The sequence below is a fragment of the Cetorhinus maximus genome, chromosome 17 (assembly GCF_964194155.1).
Source record: "Cetorhinus maximus chromosome 17, sCetMax3.hap1.1, whole genome shotgun sequence".
NCBI lineage: Eukaryota > Metazoa > Chordata > Chondrichthyes > Lamniformes > Cetorhinidae > Cetorhinus > Cetorhinus maximus.
In genome coordinates this window covers 205,264-229,590 of record NC_135895.1, presented here as the reverse complement: position 1 = coordinate 229,590, position 24,327 = coordinate 205,264, and the positions used below count along the sequence as shown (strand labels likewise).

Sequence of the window (24,327 nt, the reverse complement as noted above, 5' to 3'; positions counted from 1 at the left end):
TTTAAATAACTCCACTTAACTAACTGCATTGGTCATAACAATTGGGGGCTGTGCCGGGATAACTTATATTTCTAATTCCTCAACTGGTTAGGAATTGGTGAATCTTAAGCTTATGAGTACAAGAGGCACTTTGAATTCAGGAGTTGGTGAGGTATTTTATAAGTGGTGAGACTGCAAGGTGGCTTTGGCAATTGCTAAGACTTGTCTGGGAGTAGAAGAGATAACTCTGAGTGGGCTAGAAAAAATAACCAAAAGTAAGTTAAAAGAATTGGCAGGTAAGTTAAAATTGGGGTTAGCTGCGGCAGCTAGGAAATCAGATATAGTTAAAAGTATAGCACAGCATCTATAGTTGGAAGTGAAACCTGACACTAGTGAGTCACAGCTGGAGGTAGTGAGACTCCAGTTGCAAATGAAGAAGCTTTAAGAAATATTACAACTAAGAAAATTGTGGTGGAGTTAATTAAATTTTTTTACAAGATATGGTTTACCTAACGAAATACAATCAAATCAGGGGTCAAATTTCATGTCACAGCTGTTTAAGGAAATAATGAACGGTTTGGGGATAAAACAGTTTAAGTCACAGCTTATCATCCAGAGTCACAAGGAGCTTTGGAAAGATGGCATCAAACTTTAAAAACTACGATAAGAGCACACTCTCATGGTTATGCACAGGATTGGGATACAGGAATTCCATTTTTGTTATTTGCTATTAGAGATGCTCCTAATGCATCGATTGGTTTTTCCCTTTTGAACAAGTTTATGGTCATGAGGTAAGGGGACCTCTGAAATTGATTCAGGAGAAATTGGTGTGTCAAAATTCAAAAACCACTCTCCTGGATTACGTATCAAATTTCAGGGAAAGATTGAACAGAGCATGTGAATTGGCTAGGGGACATTTAAAGATCTCACAGCAAGTGATGAAAGTGAAATCAGGTAAGAAGGCTAAAATTTGCGGTTTTGTTTTTGGAGAGAAAGTACTTGTTACCAGTACTAGGGGATTCCTTAAATGCAAGATTTAGTGGGCTTTACAGGATTGAAAATAAATTAAGTGAAGTAAATTTTTTAATAAATACTCCAGATAGAGGAAAAAAGCAGAGGGTGTGTCATGTAAATATGCTTAAAAATACTTTGACAGGAAGAGGAACAAAAAGAGGTGTTAGTGATGGTGGATGTTGAGAAAGGGGTAGAAGTTCAGGACTCTGAAATTGATTTTCCTCTAATCAAATTGGATAATGAGGGGGTACTTGAAAAATTAAAAGCAATATTGAGTTATCTTCTAAGCAAGTGTCAAAGTGATTTGGAAAAGCTATTGCAGTCACACAAACCCATTTGTGGAAAGAAGTTGGGAAAGACACATTTAGCTTTACATGATGTATGTATGAAAATATCATCTTCAATAAGGCAACAACTTTATAGATTAAATCTTGCAAAGTTATCGCAAGTAGAAAAAGAAATTGTATCCATGCTTCAAAATGATATCATTGAGTCTAGTTGCAGTAACTGGAGTTCACCTATTGTACTGGTACCGAAACTGGATGGAACACAAAGACTGTGTGTGGTTCATTGAAAGGTGAATGTGGTGACAAAAGCGGGTTCATATCCCATACCACAGTTGGAGGATTGCATTGAGAAAGTGGGACAACAGAAATTTATCACAAAGATTGACTTGCTAAAAGGATATTGGCAGGTACCGTTGTCGGAGAGAGCAAAGGAGAAATCAGCTTTTGTAATGTCAAATGGACTATATCAGTTTAAAGTAATGCCGTTTGGTATGAAGAATGCGCTTGCGACATTTCAAAGACTGACAAACAGAGTAATTGTGGGTCTGAGCAATTGTGCTGTTTATATTGATGAACTAATCGTTTTCAGTCAGACGTGGGAGGAGCATTTACAGCATCTGGAAGAATTATTTACTCAACTACAAGAAGCTAATTTGGTGATGAGCTTGGCTAAAAGTGAATTTGCAAAAGCGCAAGTTACATATCCAGGCCATACCATTGGACATGGTAAGGTGGCTCTGAGAGATGCGAAAGTGAAGGCTATCGTGGATTTCCCAGTGCCTACAACAAAACAAGAAGATTTGAGATTTCTGGGCATGAGTGGGTTTTGCCGGAAATTTGTACCAAATTTTAGCCAAGTGGTTGCTCTGCTGACTGAACTATGAAAAAAGAACAAGTAGTTCCAATGGACACTGGAGTGTCAGAAGTCATTCGATAGATTGAAAACCAGTGTTGGCAGTACCCAATTATGCTAAGTAATTCAAGTTGGCCATTGACGCAAGCGATATAGGCATTGGGGCTGTTACAAGATGATGATACTGGGATTGAAAAATCAATAGGGTATTTTTTATGGAAGCTGAATATACAACAGAGAAGATATTCAACAATCGAGAAAGAGACTTGGGGCAGTATTTTGCCGTCAGCAAGCAGGGGACGGGGCCCGCTCACCGACACATAAAATGACACGGGATGACGTCGGGCAGAACCCCCAATGTCATCCCGGCCCATTTAAATTTTCAGGAAGGTGGGGACACAGCAAAATCAGCTGCGGGCCTGCCGACCTGTCAATGGCCAATTGAGGCCATCGACAGGATCAATTATACAATTAAAGGACCTGCCCGTCCAACCTTAAGGTTGTTGGGTCGGCCAGGAACCCCGGCAGCAAATAGAAAAAACATGAAACCTCATCCACCGGCGGGATGAGGTTTCATGTAGGGATTTAAAAAGTTTAATAAAGTTATTACGTAAATTATGAACATGCCCCATCTCATGTGACATTGTCACATGAGGGGGACATGCTAGGGAATTTTTTTTTCTATTTTTCATATTTTTCAACGTGTAAGCGATCTCCCTGAGGCTGCACTTAGCCTCAGGGAGATATGTGCTCTTTCGTGCGCATGCGTGAAAGAGCACACTCTTGCTTTTGGGGAATACCCCCTGCCCTCACAGGAAGCGCATAGTGCTTCCCGCCAGATGTCACACTGGCGGCGGGGCCTGCTTCTCCGGCGGGGATCGGCTCCCCGCCCACCGTAGACTGGGTCGGGCCCGCCCGCCCGATAGGCAGAAAATTCTGCCCTTTGAGTTTGGTCTTAGCATTGCAGCATTTTGAAATTTATGTTGCAAACAATTCATCACAGAATCACACAGTGCAGAAGAGGCCCTTCGGCCCATCAAGTCTGCACCAACATGTGAGAAACACCTGACCTACCTACCTAATACCATTTACCAGCACTTGGCCCACAGGCTTGAATATTATGATGTGCCAAGTGCTCATCCAGGTACTTTTTAAAGGATGTGAGGCAACCCGCCTCCACCACCCTCCCAGGCAGTGCATTCCAGACCATCACCACCCTCTGGGTAAAAAAACTTTTCCTCACATCCCCCCCAAACCTCCTGTCCCTCACCTTGAACTTATGTCCCCTTGTGACTGACCCTTCAACTAAAGGGAACAGCTGCTCCCTATCCACCCTGTCCATGCCCCTCATAATCTTGTACACCTCGATCAGGTCGCCCCTCAGTCTTCTCTGCTCCAACAAAAACAACCCAAGTCTATCCAACCTCTCTTCATAACTTAAATGTTTCATCCCAGGCAACATACTGGTGAATCTCTTCTGCAAACCCTCCAGCAATCACATCCTTCCTATAATGTGGCGACCAAAACTGCACACAGTACTCCAGCTGTGGCCCCACCAAAGTTCTATACAACTCCAACATGACCTCCCTACTTTTGTAATCTATGCCTCGATTGATAAAGTCCCATAAGCCTTTTTCACCACCCTACTAACGTGCCCCTCTGCCTTCAGAGATCTATGGACACACACGCCAAGGTCCCTTTGTTCCTCAGAACTTCCTAGACGTTCATTGAATACTTCCTTGTCAAATTACTCCTTCCAAAGTGTATCACCTCACACTTTTTAGGGTTAAATTCCATCTGCCACATATCTGCCTATTTGACCATCCTGTCTATATCTTCCTGTAGCCCAAGACACTCAACCTCACTGTTAACCACCCGACCAATCTTTGTGTCATCCGCAAACTTACTAATCCTGGACTCTATTATTACAACCATATAATCTACGTATTATACATACTGCTGATAGAGGAGATCTATTCACAGATGCGTTATCAAGAACTTGAAGCTTAAAGGAAATTGGGAAATTTAAAAAAAACCTGGACACTGAACTGCTCTGATTTCTGTTGATACCAAGGACTTGTATACATATATTGTTATTATAATGCATGCATCTGGTAATGTAAGAGTTTAATAAGTATTGGAGATAGTGTGAAATGGGTTATTAAAATGAAGCCGTCTTTTAAAATTATGATGGTTCCTTTTTCAATAAGGAGGGGGATGTCATGAAGTTATTAATGTATATAATATTTTGGAAAATATTTTTCTTTTAAAATAGAGGTTTAATCTGCGGGTGTGTCCTAATTGGATTAAAGCCAGCTTCTCTGGGTGCTTTGATGTGTACTAGTTTTGATATGTAAGAGAGATAGCGTGCATTTGCATTTTTTGAATAGAGCATTCAAGAAGTTCGATGAATACTGACGCCTTTCTAGCAGCTACCAAGCCATATGTTTATATTACTAATAAAATTGGTACTTTGAAAGGCGCCTCACTGTTAAATGGTGGAGTTCAAAGAGGTTGTTGATACAATGAGAATTAACATTCAATGGGGCTGGTAGGTATAATTTCAGTAGTTTTCAGGTGTGCAGGGCAGAGGCAATGCGAGATCAAAAGGCAGCTGTGAGCCTTCAACTGGCTCCACAATGAAAAGATCCACATTTTGAGTTTGTAAGGTGAAAATGCTTTGCCTGGTGTCTAGTTAAGTCTATGGGTTGCTGTTGCCTTAATGGAGATTAATTTGGGAATTTGTTAAAAGTTATGATAGTAGTAATTTGTAGCCATGTGTATCTATTTTTTAACCTGTGTAAATTAATAAAATGTTCCATTTAGTTTAATGTAAAACCTCGAGAACTAGTGGTCTGATTCCTGAATTTAGAGTCGCATCTCAAACGTAACACTTAACATTATAGATTATGACATTTGTTTAAAGTTTCCCTCTGGGAATTTTAAATAACTCCATTTTACCAACTGCATCAGTCATATTGGAACCAACAAGAGGGAAAAACATACTTGACCTCATCCTCACCAGCCTACCTGCCGCAGATGCATCTGTCCATGACAGTATCGGCAGGAGTGACCACTGCACAGTCATTGTGGAGACAAAATCTCGTCTTCACATTGAGGATACCCTCCATCGTGTTGCGTGGCACTACCACCGTGCTAAATGGGATAGATTTAGAACAGATCTAGCAACTCAAGACTGGGCAGCCACGAGGCACTGTGGGCCAACAGCAGCAACAGAACTGTACTTGAAAACAATCTGTAACCTCATGGCCTGGCATATCCCCCACTCTACCAATGCTAACAAGCCAGGGGTTCAGCCCTGGTTCAATGATGAGTACAGGAGGTCATGCCAGGAGCAGTACCAGGCATACCTAAAACTGACGTGTCAACCTGGTGAAGCTATAATACAAGACTATTTGCATGCCAAAAACCATGAGTAGCAAGTGATAAACAGAGCTAAGCAATCCCACAACCAACTGATCACATCTAAGCTCTGCAGTCCTGCCACATCCAGTCATGAATGGTGGTAGATAATTAAACAACTCACTGGAGTTGGAGACTCCAATAACATACCCATCCTCAATGATGGAGGAGTCCCGCACATCAGTGCAAAAGATAAGGCTGAAGCATTCGCAACAATCTTCAGCCAGAACTGCCGAGTTGATGATCCATCTTGGCCTCCTCCGGAGGTCCCCAGCATCACAGGTGCCAGTGTTGGCCAGGGGCTGCAGCTGAACTGCCAGACACAGGCAAAAGCAACTTTTGACCTGAACTAACCTGATCTCACTGGCTTCAGCAACTTGTGAAACCTGAGCTCAAGGTCTGAACTGGCTAGAACCAGTTCTGAAGTAGCGGAGTGTCTTGAAGACAAAGGAAATGTGATGAGTCCTTATTTAGAAAAGGAGGAACGAGGTGATACTCCAAGTCTTGGAACAGAGCCAATGGAGAAGATGCCACAGATCAGGCAAGCAGGCCTAAACCAACGGAAAGAGAGACAGCACAGCTTGAAGAGATACGATTCAGTATAATACTGAGAGGATTTCGGGCGTGGAGCAGCGAGACTCCGGAGACCAGCCATCGCAGAAGCAGAAGAACCTACGTCAGCAACGTAGAGACACAAGAGAGAGAGAACGGAACCCCTGGCCAGCATCAGCTCTTCTTCTCGGGTATTAGCTTTCATATTCTGTGGCCACTCAGGGAGTGTCAGAGAAACCTAGTGGGTGTGTGTTTAGATCCTAGTTTTGGGTATAAAACTGTATAACCTGCTGTACACTGCATGTCTATATTTAACCAGGCGTATAAGCTATATGTAGATGATCTAACGACATGAATAAAGCAAATTTAGAGTTAAGAGAGAATTGACTCTTCTCCTCTGTGTGCTAACCCAATAACCATTACTGGTGATCTCTGGCAACACCAGTCTTCAGCCAATTCGATTCATTCCATGTGATATCAAGAAACGGCTGAAGGCACTGGATATTGCAAAGGCTATGGGCCCTGACAATATTCCGGCAATAGTAGTGAAGATTTGTGCCCCAGTACTTGCCACGCCCCTAGCCAAGTTGTTCCAGTACAGCTACAACACTGGCATCTACCTGGCTATGTAGAAAATTGCCCAAGTATGTCCTGCACACAAAAAGCAGGTCAAATCCGCCCCAGCCAGTTACCGCCCCCATCAGTCTACTCTAGATCATCAGTAAAGTAATAGAAGGGGTCATCAACAGCGCTATAAAGTGGCACTTGCTTAGCAATAACCTGCTCACTGACGCCCAGTTTGGGTTCCGTCAGGGCCACTCAGCTCCTGACCTCATTACAACCTTGGTTCAAACATGGACAAAAGAGCTGACCTCCCAAGGTGAGGTGAGAGTGACTGCCCTTGACATCAATTCCGCATTTGACCGAGTGTGGCATCAAGGAGCCCAAGCAAACCTGGAGTCAATAGGAATCAGGGGGGGAAAGCTCTCCGCTGGTTGGCGTCATTCCTAACACGAAGGAAGATGGTTGTGGTTGTTGGAGATCAGTCAACTCAGCTCCATGGCATCACTGCAGGAGTTCCTCAGGGTAGTGTCCTCAGCCCAACCATCTTCAGCTACTTCATCAATGACCTTCCTTCCATCATAAGATCAGAAGTGGGGATGTTCGCTGATGACTGCACAATGTTCAGCACCATTCGCGACTCCTCAGACACTGAAGCAGTCCATGTCCAAATGCAGCAACACCTGGACAGTATTCAGGCTTGGATTGACATGTGGCAAGTAATATTCGTGCCACGCAAGTGTCAAGCAATGACTATCTCCAACAAGAGAGAATCCAGCCATCGCCCCTTGATGTTCAATGGCATTACCATCACTGAATCCCCCAGTATCAACATCCTGGGGGTTACCATTGGCCAGAAACTGAACAGGGCTAGCCATATAAATACTGTGACTACAATAGCAGGTCAGGGGCTAGAAATTGTGTGACAAGTAGCTCACTTCCGGACTCCCCAAAGCCTGTCCACCATCTACAAGGCACAAGTCAGGAGTGTGGTGGAATACTTTCCACTTGCCTGGATGAGCGCAGTTCCAACAACACTCAAGAAGCTTGACATCATCCAGGACAAGGCATCCCACTTGATTGGTCCCCCTTCCACAAACATTCACTCCTTTCACCACTAACGCACAGTAGCAGCAGTGTGTACCATCTACAAGGTGCACTGCAGGAATTCATTCAGGCTCTTTTGAGAGCACCTTCCAAACCCATGACTACTACCATCTAGAAGGACAAGGGCAGCAGATGTATGGGAACACCACCACCTGGAAGTTCTACTTCAAGTCACTCACCATTCTGACTTGGAAATATATCGCTGTTCCTTCACTGTCGCTGGGTCAAAATCTTGGAACTCCCTTACTAACAGCATTGTGGATGTACCTACACCACATGGACTGCAGTGGGTCAAGAAGGCAGCTCACCGCCACCCTCTCAAGGGTAACTAGGGACAGGCAATAAACGCTGGCCCAGCCAGGGAAGCCCACATCCCGTGAATGAATAAAAAACAATAATAATTTTTGTTTTAGTGTCGCCTTAGCGGAGGTGTAACTGGGAGCTAGATTAATTAGGAGAGTTAGGAGTTATTATAGTGGTAATTTGTAGACCTATCTATGTGCTTAAAATCTTTTCTTCTATTAAATGTTTAATTTAGTTTTGTAAAACCCTCTAAGTGTCATTGGATTTATTACTACCGAATTCAAGGCACACATCTCAAAATAAATTACATGTTTCAAAACAGTTGTGGCAGCTGTTTCAAATTTCCCTCTGGGATTTAAGTAGCTCGGCATTTACCATCCGTTGTGCTGTACCACAGAGTGAAACCTTACAAACATACACCTCCTAACTCAACCACCCACAGAGGACGGAATTTGATGGGGCTCTCGGGAGCAAGTTGAGAGGCAGGGACAGGGAATCTGGAGGGAAGGCAGAGGGTAGATTAACCTGTCACCTTCCCAACACCGTGGAATTCTATCAGCAGCGAGGAAGGTCAAGGATGGCCTTCCCACCTCGGGGCAACTGAAGCCCTTAAGTGGTCCCTAAAAACAGCCGAGGCACGGTTGCCCCCAGTTTTCTGGCCCGCCACCTGGGATATCAGCACCCCAAGAAAATTCAGCTTGCAGTTTCAGCAAGTGTCTCTTTTTATATATGTTCAAGTGAAACCCAATTAATGCTGTCCACCTGCATATAATTAAACACAACTGATATACAATTAACAAACATCAGCGAACAGATTGGCTTAGTCTCAGGCTGTTGCCAGGGAGAGCAATTGAGTCGGTAGCTAGGGAATGCAGTTCAGGGCAGGGACTGAAGGCAATGGCTTCAGTCTTCCCAATATTTAGTTGGAACAAGCTGCTGCTCATCCAGAACAGGAGGATGCCAGATTAACAGTCTGATAGTTTAGCAGTGGAGGAGTTGAGAGAAGTGGAGGTTAGGTAGAGGTATTGTCAGCATACATGTGAAAACTAACGCCTTGTTTTAGGATGCTGTTACCTCAGGCGGCATGTATGTGGAAAATTGGAGGGGGGAGGGGCGCAAGGATAGATCCTTGGGGGAAACCAGAGGTACTTTAGAAAAAGTGCTATATAAATGTGAGTTGTGTGTCTGTGCCCTCTGGTTACTGACCCTCCTCCCAGTGGAAACAGTTTTACCTTATCTACCCTATCAAAACCCTGCATAATTGTTAATGTTAATTGAATCTCCCCATAACCATTTCTGCCTTAAAGAGAATAATCCCAGCTTCTCCAGTCTCTCCACATAACTGGTGCCCTTCCTCCATGGCAAATTCCAGTAAATCTCTTCTGCCCCCTCTCCCAGGCTTTGACATCTTTTCTAAATTGTGGTGCCCAGAATTCAACACAATACTCCAGTTAAGACCTCAAGGTGATGTATTTTGGGAGGGCTAACACAGCAAGGGAATACACAATGAATGGTAGGACCCTAGGAAGTACAGAAGATCAGAGGGACCTTGGTGTACATGTTCATAGATCCCTGAAGGCAGCAGGGGAGATAGATAAGGTGGTTAAAAAGGCATAGGGGATACTTGCCTTTATTAGCCGAGGCATAGAATATAAGAGAAGGGAGGTTATGTGGGAGCTGTATAAAACGCTAGTTAGGCCACAGCTGGAGTACTGTGTGCAGTTCTGTTCTCCACACTATAGGAAGGATGTGATTGCACTGGAGAGGATGCAGAGGAGATTCACAAGGATGTTGCCTGGGCTGGAGCATTTCAGCTAGAAGAGAGACTAGATAGGCTGGGGTTGTTTTCCTTAGAGCAGAGAAGGCTGAGGGAGGGTTGATAGAGGTATACAAAATTATAAGGGGCATAGATAGGGTAGATAGGAAGAAACCTTTCCCCTTAGAGGAGATATCAATAACCAGGGGACATAGATTTAAGGTGAGTGGCAAGAGGTTTAGAGGGGATTTGAGGGAACATTTTTTCACCCAGAGGGTGGTTGGAATCTGGAACACACTGCCTGAGGGGGTGGTAGAGGCAGGAACCCTCACAACATTTAAGAAGTATTTAGATGAGCACTTGAAACACCACAGCATACAGGGCTACGGGCCAAGTCCTGAAAAATGGGATTAGAATAGATAGGGGCTTGATGGCCAGCATGGACACAATGGGTCAAAGGGCCTGTTTCTGTGCTGTATAACCCTATGACTCATAACTTCCTTCCTTTTGGAAATTGCAGAGGTTCTCCCACAATATTCTAATCCTCCTTAGATATGGAAGCAGTACGCAGGATGAAGGATTGTAAATGCATAACAAAAGCAAAATACTGTGGATGCTGGAAATCTGAATTATAAACAGAAAATGCTAGAAATACTCAGCAGGTCAAGCAGCATCTGTGGAGAGAAAAACAGAATTAAGGGTTCAGGTCTGTGACCTTTCATGATGACAGAGGGAGGTGCGCAACTGAGGTTGTATTTAGGGACTTTCAACAAACATTTGATAAAGTACCAGATGATAGGCTTGTTAGCAAAATTAAAACCAATGGGATTAAAGGGGCTGTGGCAGTATGGGAATTGGTGAAGGGATAGAAAACAGTAGTGGTGTTAAGTTGATTAAACTACATAGAACCATAGAAAAGTTACAGCACAGAAGGAGGCCATTCGGCCCATCTTGTCCATGCCAGCCCGAGGGCCCCCAGGTGCCCTTTCTAATTCCACCTTCCTGCACCCGGCCCATAGCCCTGCAGCTTACAGCACTTTAGATGCAGATCCAGGTACTTTTTAAAAGAGTTTAAAGTTTCTGCCTCTACCACCAACTTGGGCAGCGGATTCCAGACACTCACGACCCTCTGCGTAAAAAAGTTCTTCCTCATGTCCCCCTACACCTTCTGCCACTTATCTTGAATCTATGTCCCCTGGTTCTAGAATTCTCCACCAAGGGAAGCAATTTTATCCTGTCCACTCTATTTAAACCCTCATAATTTTGTACACCTCAATCAAGTCACCTCTCAGCCTTCTTTGTTCTAAGGAAAATACCCCCAACCTATCCAATCTCTCCTCGTAGCTACACTTTTCTAACCCTGGCAACATTCTTGTAAACCTCCTCTGCACTCTCTCCAGAGCTATTACATCCTTCCTGTAATGTGGTTACCAGAACTGCACACAATACTCCAGTTGTGGCCTCACCAGTGTTTTATACAATTCCAACATTATATCCTTACTTTTATATTCTATACCTCTGCCAATGAAGGAGAGCATTCCATATGCCTTCTTTACAACCTTGTCTACTTGAACTGCTGCCTTCAGGGACCTGTGTACTTGTACGCCAAGATCTCTCACTTCATCTACCCCTCTTAGTATATTCCCATTTATTGTGTAGTCCCTGTAACTGTTTGACCTCCCTAAATGTATGACCTCACACTTCTCTATGTTAAAATCCATCTGCCACTTTACCGCCCACTCCACCAATCCATCTATATTGTTTTGGAGATTATGGCTATTCTCTACACTATCCACTACTCGGACAATCTTTGTGTCATCTGCAAATTTCCCAATCGTGCCCCCCACGTTCACGTCCAAATTGCTAATATATAACACAAACAGCAAGTGTCCCAACACCGAGCTCTGTGGAACACCACTTGAGACAACTTTCCATTCGCAAGGGCATCCATCGACCATTACCCTTTGTTTCCTGTTACAAAGCCAACCTTTTATCCAGTTTGCGACATTATCCTGAATCCCATGGGCTTTTACTTTCCTGACCAATCTGCCATGTGGGACATAAAAAGGATCCTGGGCTTTATAAATAAAGACACAGAGCCTCTGAAATTTCAAGCCTTAATTTCATCAGCAACCTAGAATGCATATCATCCAGACCAAGTGACTTTTTGAAGTACCTTTGCTTCAACTTGTTTTATCCTACCCAATACTGTCACTGCTTCCTCCTTTACTGCAACATTGGCAGTATCCTCTTCTCTCATGAAACAGATCCAAGGTAGTCAATTAATACCTCAGCCATGCCCTCTGCCTTCACAAGATAGTCTCCTAATTGGTCTTTCATTGCTCCATCCTTTCTTTGACTACCCTTTTAATATTAGCGTGTTTATAAAAGAGTTAATGCTTTCTAGAGCTTTTATGTCAGCTGCTGATTTATTCACATACTCTATCTCTTTGCCTCTCTTATTCCCTTTATAGATTTCCTCTGCAGGTTCTGCCCAATTCTCTACTTTTTAATCTACAATAATAGTCCTCTGCACTTACCAAGTTTGGAATTCTGCTCTGCTCCATTCAAACCTATGGTCCCAGTGCCTGAATTGCATTATTCCTGGAAGTAAGGGATTGAAATCTGCATTTGGAGTTGTAATTACAACAACTGCTGGATTCATGTATCCAAACACCACCTCTGGAAACCTCTCGAGTTCAGGTTGGTCTAGATGTTCTATTCTGAAATAGAAACAGGAAATGAACAAAGTCAGACTAATAGAATCTGCTTAACATAAACAGTTATGCAGAAATGCATTTTTTATTCCTTCATGGGATGTGAACATTACTATCAAAACCAACATCTGTTGCTCATCCCTCATTGTCCTTGAGAAGGTGGTGGTGAGCTGCCTTCTTGAACCGCTGCAGTCCATGTGGTGTAGGTACACCCACAGTGCTGTTAGGAAGGGAGTTCCAGGATTTTGACCCAGCGACAGTGAAGGAACAGCGATATATTTCCAAGTCAGGACGGTGAGTGGCTTGGAGGGGAACTTGCAGATGATGGTGTTCTCATGCATCTGCAGTTCTTGTCCTTCTAGGTGGTAGAGGTTTGGAAGGTGCTGTTGAAGGAGACTGCATGAGTTGCTGCAGTGCATCTTGTAGATGGTGCACACTGTGCCAGTGGTGGAGAGAGTGAATGTTTAAGGTGGTGTTGATCAACTGGACTGCTTTGTGCCGGATTGTTGAGTCTGAGCGTTGTTGGAGCTGCATCCAGGCAAGTGGATAGTATTTCATCAAATTCCTGATTTGTGCCTGGTCAATGATTGTAAAGCTTTGCACACAAATGTGTCTTTCCATGCTGTATAATGAATACTCCCGCAAAAGCTCCTTCTAAAGTAATGGTTAAACTTGGGAGAGTGATAGTAATTGCAAAGAGATAATGGGGTTTTCCGTTAGAAACTATTTGGGAAATGATAGATGCATAACCAGCCTGAGGTCTACCACACAGATATGCTCATTGTGAACTGAAGAAAGACACATGTGGCATATATTGGAAATAATGAGCTTCAATGAACCTGAAACCGCACTGGAGTTAATACGGATCAAACTCTGAACTCTGACCACCCCTTTCCAATGGACATGGAATACTTTGGTTGAAGCAAACCAAACAACATAGATTTCACTAGATTCCAGAAACATACTTGCTCTCTAACCACTGCTTTAAACCAAAACCTAAAAAGTAAATGTGAGTAGTTTAGTAATTAGTTATCATCGACAAAGGACCCTCTATTAGAGAGAGACAACTGGTTAGACATAGTTTGAGAGGCACCACTCAGCAAGCATGGGGCAAGGTGAGAAGATAAGCCTCCATGAACAACCACATGGGGGTTCGATTAGCTCAGTTGGCTGGAGTGTGGCGCAGAATGACGCCAATGGCTCGGGTTCAGTCCCCTTACCAGCCGAGGGCACAGATTTAAGATAATTGGAAAAATAAGGAATAGAGACATGAGGAGAAACTTGTTCATGCAGCTATTTTGTTGCCCACTCACTTAACCTGTCTACACTCTTTGCAGCCTCTCTGTATCCTCCCCACAGCTTACCTTCCCACCGAGCTTGGTATCATCAACAAACTGATACATTATTCTCTGTCTTTTTATCTAAGTCTTGGAGTCATTGAGGTCTACAGCACAGAAAAAGGCCCTTCAGCCCATCGAGTCTGCACCGATCAACAAGTACCTAACTTTTCTAATCCCATTTTCCAGCACTGGGCCCATAGTCTTGTATGCCATGGCATCTCAAGTGCACATCAAAATACTTCTTAAATGTTATGAGGATTTCTGCCTCTACCACCCTTTCAGACAGTGAGTTCCAGATTCACACCACCCCCTGGGTGAAACAATTCTTCTTCACATCTGCTCTAAACCTCCTGCCCTTTACCTTAAATCTATGCCCCCTGGTTATTGAACCCTCCATCAAGGGGAAAAGTTCCTTCCTGTCTACCCTATCTATGCCCCTCATCATTTTATACACCTCAATCATGTCCCCCCCTCAATCTCCTCTGCTCCAGGGAAAATAACCCCAGTCTATCCAATCTCTCCTCATAACTAAAACACTCCAGCCCAGGCAACATCCTGGTAAATCTCCTCTGCACTCTCTCCAGTGCAATTACATCCTTCCTATAATGCGGATTCCAGAACTGCACGCAATACTCTAGCTGTGGCCTAACCAGTGTTTTATACAGTTCCAGCCAAACCTCCCTGCTCTTATATTCTATGCCTTGGATAATAAAGGCAAGTATCCCATATGCCTTCTTAACCACCTTATCTGCCTGTCCCGCTACCTTAAGGGACCTTTGGACATGCACAACAAGGTCCCTCTGATCCTCGGTACTTCCCAGGGTCCTACCATTCATCGTGTATTCCCATGCCTTGTTTGTCCTGCCCCAGTGCATCGCCTCACACTTATCCGGAGTAAATTCCATTTGCCACTGATCAGCCAATCTGACCTGCCCATCTATATCCTCCTGTAATCTAAGGCTATCCTCCTCACTATTTAACACCCCACCAATTTTCCTGTCATCCGCGAGCTTACTGATCAACCTTCCTACATTCAAGTCTAAAGCGTTTATATATACCACAAACAGGAAGGGACCCAACACCGATCCCTGTGGAACCCCAGTGGACACAGGCATCCAGTCACAAAAACACCCCTCGACCATCACCCTCTGCTTCCTGCCACTCAGCCTATTCTGGATCCAATTTGCCAAATTGCCTTGGATCCCATGGGCTCTTACCTTCGTTATCAGTCTCCCATGCGGGACCTTATCAAAAGCCTTGCTGAAGTCCAAGTAGACTATGTCAAATGCATTGCCCTCATCTACACACCTGGTCACCTCTTCGAAAAATTCAATCAAATTGGCCAGACATGACCTCCCTTTAACAAAACCATGCTGACTGTCCTTGATTAATCCCTGCCTCTCCAAGTGTGGATTAATTCTGTCCCTCAGAATTACTTCCAATAGTTTCCCCACCACTGAGGTTAGACTGACTGGCCTGTAGTTCCCTGGTTTATCCCTTCCTTGCTTCTTGAATAACGGTACCACATTGGCTGTCCTCCAGTCCTCTGGCACCTCTCCTGTGGCCAGAGAGGTATTGAAAATTATTGCCAGTGCCCCACTATCTCCTCCCTTGCCTCACTCAACAACCTGGGATACATTTCATCTGGGCCTGGAGATATTTCTACTTATAAGCCTGCCAGACCACTTAGAGCCTCCTCCCTTTCTATGTTAATTTATTTAATTATATCACAGTCCTTTTGCCTCATTTCCATACCCACGTCGTCCCTCTCACTTGCAAACACCAACACAAAGTATTCTTTTAGAACCCTACCTGTCTTCCGGTTCCACACACAAATTACCACTATGGTCCTTAATGGGGCCTACTCTTTCCCAAGTTATCCTCTTACTCTTAATGTACTTGTAAAATAACTTTGGATTTTCCTTCATTTTACCTGCCAATGTTTTTTCATGCCCCCTTTTTGCTCTCCTAATTTCCTTTTTAAGTTCCCCCCTACACATTCTATACTCCTCTAGGGCTGTTTTGAGCCCTCGGTATCTGCCATAAGCCTCCCTTTTTCTCTTTATCCAATCCTGTATATCCCTCGACATCCAGGGTTCCCTGGATTTGTTGGTCCCACCCTTTGTCTTTACTTTACTATGTTGACCCTGTACTCTCCCTATTTCCTTCTTGAATGAGTCCCACTGCTCTGACGCAGATTTACCTAAAGGTAGCTGCTCCCAGTCCACTCTGGCCAAATCATATCTGATTTTATTAGAATCGGCCTTCCCACAATTTATAACTCTGATTTCTGGCCCATCCTTGTCCTTTTCCATAACAACCTTGAATCTAACGGAGTTATGATCACTATCTGCAAAACGCTTACCCACTGATACCTCTACCACTTGCCTGGCTTCATTTCCTAAAATTAAGTCATTAATGTAGATTCTAAATAGCTGATCCTTGCAGCACTCCACTTTTCACTGCTTGCCAACTTGAAAAAACTCCGCTTATGTCCACTGTCTGATTTCAATCCATTATCCAATTATCTACCCATGCTAATGTATTACCCCCAACACCATGAGCCCTCATCTTCCCAATTAACCTTTCGTGTGGCACCTTATTGAATGCCTTTTGTATATCCAGTATACTACATCTATTGGTTCTCCTTTATCTACCCTACTAGTTAAATCCTCAAAAAACTCCAATAAATTTGTCAAACAGGATTTCCCCTGAGTTTCCCCTTTTCTCTTACTGTCTGAGAATGTGGTGGAGGCAGGTTCATTCGAGTCATTCAAAAGGATTGTTATCTGAAAAAGAAGAATTTGCAGGGCTACTGGGAGGAAGCATGAGAATGGCACTAGGTGAATTGCTCCTTCAGAGAACCAGCAGACACGATGGGTCAAATGGTTTCCCTTCTGTGCTGTAACCATTCTCTGATTCTTTCACAGTTTTAGTCAATGATAAACAAGCTATCTGCTAGCAGCAACTGCAGTTATTTCGGTTATTAGTTCAAACTGGTTATCTGGTCAGCTGGGGCTGACTTACTTGTATAAAAAGAGGAGGTTTTTGATAACGTATGAAGTAGCACAGATGTAAGGTCAACAGAGCAGAAATTTGGCAGAGTATTAAACTTGGGAATTTGGTGACTAAAGGAATTCAGCACAATGAGGGAAGAGGTGCTCTCCTAGTCTTTTATAAGACAAGGAGTGGACTGAGAGAAGGAGCGAGAGACAACAAGACCTGAGAGCTAATATCGCGAGGCATAAATTAGGTGAGCAGGTAGGTGATTGGTTGGTGAGTTTTATGTTTTTCTTTCCCTAAGATGCAGCTGTAGTTTAAACTACTACTGAAGAGATATAAGTACTGTATTAATTTGATAGTTTAACTGGTTAAACCATTTAATATAACAACAAATAATCACTGAGTGAGTTAGTTAAACAAAAATAGAAATGGCAGGGCAGGTAATGTGTCATAGCTCTAGCATGGCAGAGCTAATGGACATCAATGTGATCCACAGTAACCACATCTGCAATAAGTGTCTGCAGTTCAACGAGCTTCGGTTCAGAGCTGATGAACTGGAGTTCAATTTTCGAACGCTGATGCATCATGGAGGAAGAAAGTTGTCTGGACACTTTGTTCCAGGAAGCAGTCACACCCCTTCTTGGCCTGTGGTCAGGGACAGGAGGGTAAGCTGGAATGGTGATTCAGAAGGTAGCAATAAAGGAGACAGAGCCATAGTACTTATTCAACAGATTGAGGCTCTTGCAGCCTGGGCAGACAAGAGCAGGGACTGCAAGAAGGCTGAACAAACTGACCATAGCACCATGGTTTGATGGGGGGGGGGGGGGAGAGAGATGGGGAGGGAGGCATTCAAGTTGTGGGAGTAAAAAAGAATGAGGAAATAGCAGTAGGGTACAGTCTATTAAGAGGGCATATACTGTTCTCTGCAGCCAAGGGTGAGTCTCAAAGGCTGTGTTGCCTGCCTAGTGCCAAAGTGGACAAGTTCACATTTTCCCACATTATGCTCCATCTGCCAAATTTTTGCCCACTCACTTAAGTTATTTTTGTCCCTTTTCAGAATCCTTATGTCCTCTTCACAACTTACTTTCCTACCTACCTTTGTGTCATTAAAAAATTTAGCAACCATACATTCAGTCCCTTCATCCAAGCCATTGTTATAAATTGTAAACAGTTGAGGCCCCAGCACTGATTCCTGTCATCACATCTTGCCAACCCGAAAATGACTCATTTATGCCTAATCTCTGTTTCCTGTTAGCCAACCAACCCTTTATCCATGCTAATACGTTAACCTCTACACCATGAGCTCTAATATTGTATAGTAACCTTTGACATGGCACCTTGTCAAATGCCTTCTGGAAATCTAAGTACAGCACATCCTCAGGTTCCCCTTTATCCATGGTACTTGTTACTTCCTCAAAGAACTCCAATAAATTAGTCAAACACGATTTCCCTTTCACAAAACCATGTTGACTCTGCCTGATTGCACTGCGATTTTCTAAGTGCCCTATGATAACCTCCTTAATAATAGATTCCAGCAATTTCCCTATGACAGATTTTAGGCTAATTGGCTTGCAGTTTCATGCTTTCCGTCTCCATCCTTTCTTGAATAGAGGAGTCACAGTCACTTTTTCCAATTGATGGGAATCTGGGGAATTCTGAAAAATTGAAACCAATGCATCTGCTGTCTCAGCAGCCACCTTTTTTAAGGTTCTGGGATGAAGTCCATCAGGAGCTGGGGACTTGTCTGCTTTTAGTTCTAATATTTTTCTCAGTAGCATTCCCCTGGTGATTGTAATTGTTTAAGTTCTTCCCTCCCTTTCACCTCCTGATTCACAATCATCTCTGGGATGTTATTTGTATCCTCTACTGTGAAGACAGATGCAAATTATCGGTTCAATTCATCAGCCATTTCCTTATTTTCCATTATTAATTCGCCAGACACTCTCTAGAGGACCAACACTCACTTTACTTACTATTCCTTATCAAATAACAGTAGAAACTCTTACTAACAGTATTTATATTTCTAGCTAGCTTTCCCTTGTACTCTTAATTTCTCCCACCATATTAATTTTTGAGTCATTCTTTATATCCTGTCCAATCTTCTGACCTGCCACTCATCTTAACAGAATTATATGCTTTTTCTTTCAATTTCTGACTATTCTGAAATATCTCCGTAAATGCCTGCCACTGCATCTCTACTAACTTATCCCTTAACCTTAGCCAGCTCTGTATTCATGCCCTCACAATTGCTCTTATTTAAGTTTAAAACACTAGTCTTAGGTCCACTCCTCTCTCCCTCAAATTGAATGTTAAATTCTACCATATTATAATCACTGCTGCCTAGGTGTGCCTTCACTATGTCATTAATTAATCTTGTCTCATTTCCCAGAATCATAACCAGATCTAGTACAGCCTGTTCTCTGGTTGGTGCTATGACATGCTGCTCTAAGTAAATTGTCGTGGTTTTAGCTTCACCAATTGGCTTGGATCCCATTAACACTGGGGCGTATTGTGAAAGAGTTAATTGGCTTCCTGATTATGACATCATTAGGTTCCAAGAAATGTCCATGTGTCCTGGGGTTGCCATATGGATGAAGAGCTAAGAAGCAAAGGGTAAACGGAGTGCAGCTGAGGTAACTGAGTGAAGACTTGGAGTTTGGACAGAGAGGAAATTGGGCAAGGCGGGAGTGAGGTGTTCGTTTCCTCTTTTTATCTTTCTCACCCTGTAGGAATTGGTTTTTACTCTACTATAGAGAAAGGAGCTAGCAGTTTGGTGAGTATCTGGTAAGTGGGCAAGTTCTATTCTATCCCTAATGTTTAAAATAGTATACAAATTGATGGCAAAGTTAATAAAATATATAAAAAAGCAACATAAATAAGTGATTAATATAATTAAGCAATTATTTAAAACACATTAAGGATGGCAGGACAGGTGAGGTGTCAAAGCTGCAGTATGTGGGAACCTCTGCGTGTAGCATTCATAACAAAGTAATCAAATTGATAGCGCACATTGAAGTAAATAAATGTGATCTGATACCTATTATGGAGACCTGGCTATAAGATGAGAAGGATTGGGTCCTGAATATTGAGGGGTATTTGACCTTCAAGAAGAATAGGAAGTTAGGTAAAGGTGGTGGGGTAGCATTGTTAATCAATGATAGCATTTGAACAACAGTTCGAGGTTTGTAGATCAGAAACAGAATTGTACTCGAGCATAATCTGTAACCTCATGGTCTGGCATATCCCCCACTCTACCATTACCATCAAGCCAGGGGATCAACCCTTGTTCAATGAAGAGTGCAGGAAGGCATGCCAGGAACCATACCAGGCATATCTAAAAATAAGGTGTAAACCTGATGAAGCTATAACACAGGACTACTTGCGTGCCAAACAGCATAAGCAGCAAGTGATAGACAGAGCTAAGCAATCCAGCAACCAAGGGATCAGACCTAAGCTCTACAGCCCTGCCACATCCAGTCATGAATGGTGGTGGACAATTAAACAACTCACTGGAGGAGGAGGCTACACAAATATTCCCATCCTCAATGATGGGCGAACCCAGCACATCAGTGCAAAAGATAAGGCTGAAGCATTTGCTACAATCTTCAGCCTGAAGTGCTGAGTTGATGATCCATCTCGGCCTCCTCTGGAGGTCCCCAGCATCATAGATGCCAGTCTTCAGCCAATTTGATTCACTCCATGTGATATCAAGAAACGGCTGAAGGCAAAGGCCACGGGCCTTGACAATATTCCAGTAACTGTACTGAAGACTTGCGCTCCAGAACTTGCTACACCCCTAGCCAAGCTGTTGCAGTATAGCTACAACATTGACATCTACCCAGCTATGTGGAATATTGCCCAGGTATGTCATGTGCACAAAAAGCAGGACAAATCCAACCCGCCCAATTACCGCCCCATCAGTCTACTCTCGATCATCAGTAAAGTAATGGAAGGGATCATCAACAGTGCTATCAAGCGGCATTTGCTTAGCCCACTGACACCCAATTTGGGTTCCGCCAGGGCCACTCAGCTCCTGACCTCATTACGGCCTTGGTTCAAACATGGACAAAAGAGCTGAACTCCTGAGGTGAGGTGAGAGTGACTGCCCACTCACTCAACTTATCTATATCCATCTGCAAACTCATGTCTTCTCCACAACATACTTTCCTACTTATCTGTGAGTCATCTGCAAATTTAGCTACCATGCCTTCGTTCCCCTCAACTAAGTCATTGATGTAAATTGTAAAAATTTGAGGCCCCAGCACAAACCCCTGTGGGACTCCACCCATCACATCCTGCCAATCAGGCAAAGACATATTTATGCATACTCGCTGTTTTATGCCAGCCAGCCAATCTTCTATCCAGGCTAATAAGTTACCCACCTATACCATGAGCTTTTATTTTCTGTAATAGCCTTTGATGTGGCACCTTATCAAATGCTTTCTGGAAATCCAAGTACAGTACATCTACAGGTTCCGTCTATCCACCTCCTTCAAAGAACTCTAATAAATACGTTAAACGTGATTTCCCTTTCATAAAACCATCCGGACACTTCCCGATTGCTTTGAGCTTTTCTAAGTGGCCAGCTATAACCTCTTTAATAATCGACTCTGACACCTTCCCCATGACAGACATCAAGCTAACTGGCCTATAGTTTCCTGTTTTCTGCCTCCCTCCCTTCTTGAATTGCTTCTTTCCGGTCTGATGGAACCTTTCCAGAATCTAGGGAAATTTGGAAAATTAACACCCACGCATCTATGACCTCATTAGCCACCTCTTTTAAGACCCTAGGATGAAGTCCATCTGGACCTGGAGACTTGTCAGCCCGCAGCTCCATCAGTTTGCTCAGCACTGCTTCCCTCATGATTGTAATTTCACCAAGTTCCTCTCTCCCCTCCACCTCCTGGTTTACAGCTATTACTGGAATGTTTTTTGTATCCTCTATAGTGAAGACAGAAGCAAAATATTTGTTCATTTCATCCACCATTTCCTTATTATCTACTACTAACTCCCCATTCTCACTCTCTAGATGACCAACACTCACTTCACTTACTCTTTTCCTGTTTAAATACCTTAGAAACTGTTGCTATCCATTTTTACATTTCTAGCTAGCTTCCTCTCATACTCTAAATTCTTCCTCCTGATTCACCTTTTAGTCATTCTCTGCCATTCTTTATATTCTGACCAATCATCTGACCTGCCATTCATCTTTGCGCAGTTATATGCTTTTTCTTCAAGGTAGATGCTTTTCCTAACTTTGTTAGTTAACCACAAATGGTGGGTCCTCCCTTTAGAATTTTTCTTTATAGTAGGAATATTCCTATTCTGAAATATCCCCTTAAATGTCTGCCACTGATTCTCTGTTGATCTATCCCCTAGCCTAGTATCCCTGTTCACTTCAGCCAGATCAGCTTTCATGTCCACAAAGTTACCCTTATTAAAGTTTAAAATATTAGTCTTAGACCTACTCTTCTCCCTTCCAAAGTGGATGTAAAATTCAATTATATTGTGGTCGCTACTGCCTAGGGTTGCCTTTACTTTGAGGTCGTTAATTAATCCTGTCACATTACACAATACCAAGTCGAAAAATACCTGCTCTCTGGTTGGTTCCAAAAACTACCTCGAAAGAATTCTATGAACTCCTCATCCAGCCGACTGCTGCCAATCTGATTTTTCCAGTTTATATGTAGATTAAAGTCACCCATGATTATTGCAGTCCCTTTATCACAAGCACCCAATATTTCTGCTTGTATACTTTGTCCTACATTGTCGTTATTGTTAAGGGGCCTGTAGACCACTCCCACTTGTGACTTCTTTCCCCTAATATTCCTCATCTCCACCCAAACCGATTCTATATCCTGATCTCCTGAACCAAGGTCATCTTTATTTTTTATTCATTCACGAGATGTGGGCTTCACTGGCTGGGCCAGCATTTATTGGCCATCCCTAGTTGCCCTTGAGAAGGTGGTGGTGAGCTGCCTTCTTGAACTGCTGTAGTCCATGTGATGTAGGTACACCCACAGTACTGTTTGGAAAGGATTTCCAGGATTTTGACCCAGCGACAGTGAAGGAACAGCGATATATTTCCAAGTCAGGATGGTGTGTGACTTTCAGGAGAACTTCCAGGTGATGGTGTTCCCATCCATCTGCTGTCCTTGTCCTTCTAGATGGTAGTGGTCATGGGTTTGGAAGGTGCTGTCGAAGAAGCCTTGGTGAATTCCTGCAGTGCATCTTGTAGATGGTACACACTGCTGCTACTGTGCGTCGATGATGGTGGAAGTGACTGTTTGTGGATGTGGTGCCAATCAAGTGGGCTGCTTTGTCCAGGACAGTGTAAAGCTTCTTGAGTGTTGTGGGAGCTGCATTCATCCAGGCAAATTGAGAGTATTCCATTATATTCCTGAATTGTGCCTTGTAGAGGGTGGACAGGCTTTGGGGAATCAGGAGGTGAGTTACTCATCACAGGATCCCTAGCCTCTGATCTGCTCTTGTAGTCACAGTATTTATATGGCTAGGCCAGTTCAGTTTCTGGTCAATGGTAACCCCCAGGATGTTGATAGTGGGGGATTCAATGATGGTAGCGCCATTGAATGTCAAGGGGGGATGGTAGGATTCTCTCTTGTTGGAGATGGTCATTGCCTAGCAGTTGTGTGGCGCGAATGTTACTTACCACTTGTCAGCCCAAGCCTGGATATCGTCCAGGTCTTGCTGCATTTGGACATGGACTGCATCAGTATCTGAGGAATCACGAATGGTGCTGAACATTGTGCAATCATCAGCGAACATCCCCACTTCTGACCTTATGATGGAAAGAAGCTCATTGATGAAGCAGCTGAAGATGTTTGGGCCTAGGGCACTACCCTGAGAAACTCCTGCAGTGATGTCCTAGAGAGGAGATGACTGACCTCCAACAATCACAATCATCTTCCTTTGTGGTAGATGTGACTCCAGCCATTGCAGAATTTTCCCCCCGATTCCCATTGACTCCAGGTTTGCTAGGGCTCCTTGATGTCACACTCAGAGTGCTCTGAAGAAGGGTTATAAAGATTTGAAATGTTAACTCGGTTTCTCTCTCCACAGATGCTACTATGCTTGCTGAGTTTTTCCAGCATTTTCTGAAAAGCCTTTGTGCCAAGCTAGCGGTAATTATTCACTGGTATGTGTGTCTGTAAAGATATTGCTGGCAGAAAGGAATAGTGAGAATTTGAACCATTTGTCTGTGTTTGTATTGTCTGGTGTAATATGGTTCATTCTTCTTGTTTAATGAATATTTGATTCTTTGAGTTAAAAGTTCATCAACAGACTCCTGTGAATTTGTTCAGTAACTTTCTCCACATTTTCTAAAAAGAGGTTAGAATCTATCATGCTCGGTTTCACTCTGGGATCTGACTTGTCCAGTATTAACATCAGCTGGGATCCTCACAATACAGCT

General features: G+C 43.3%; 1 protein-coding gene across 1 annotated transcript in view; it reads right to left on the bottom strand.

Moving 5' to 3' along the window:
* Positions 1–24,327, bottom strand: part of henmt1 (HEN methyltransferase 1) — a 104,830-nt gene that overhangs the window by 39,565 nt on the left and 40,938 nt on the right. The window contains exon 5 of the mRNA XM_078560632.1: positions 12,376–12,558. Within this exon, the coding sequence (XP_078416758.1) occupies positions 12,376–12,558 (183 nt within the window). The remainder of the gene's footprint in view (positions 1–12,375; positions 12,559–24,327) is intronic.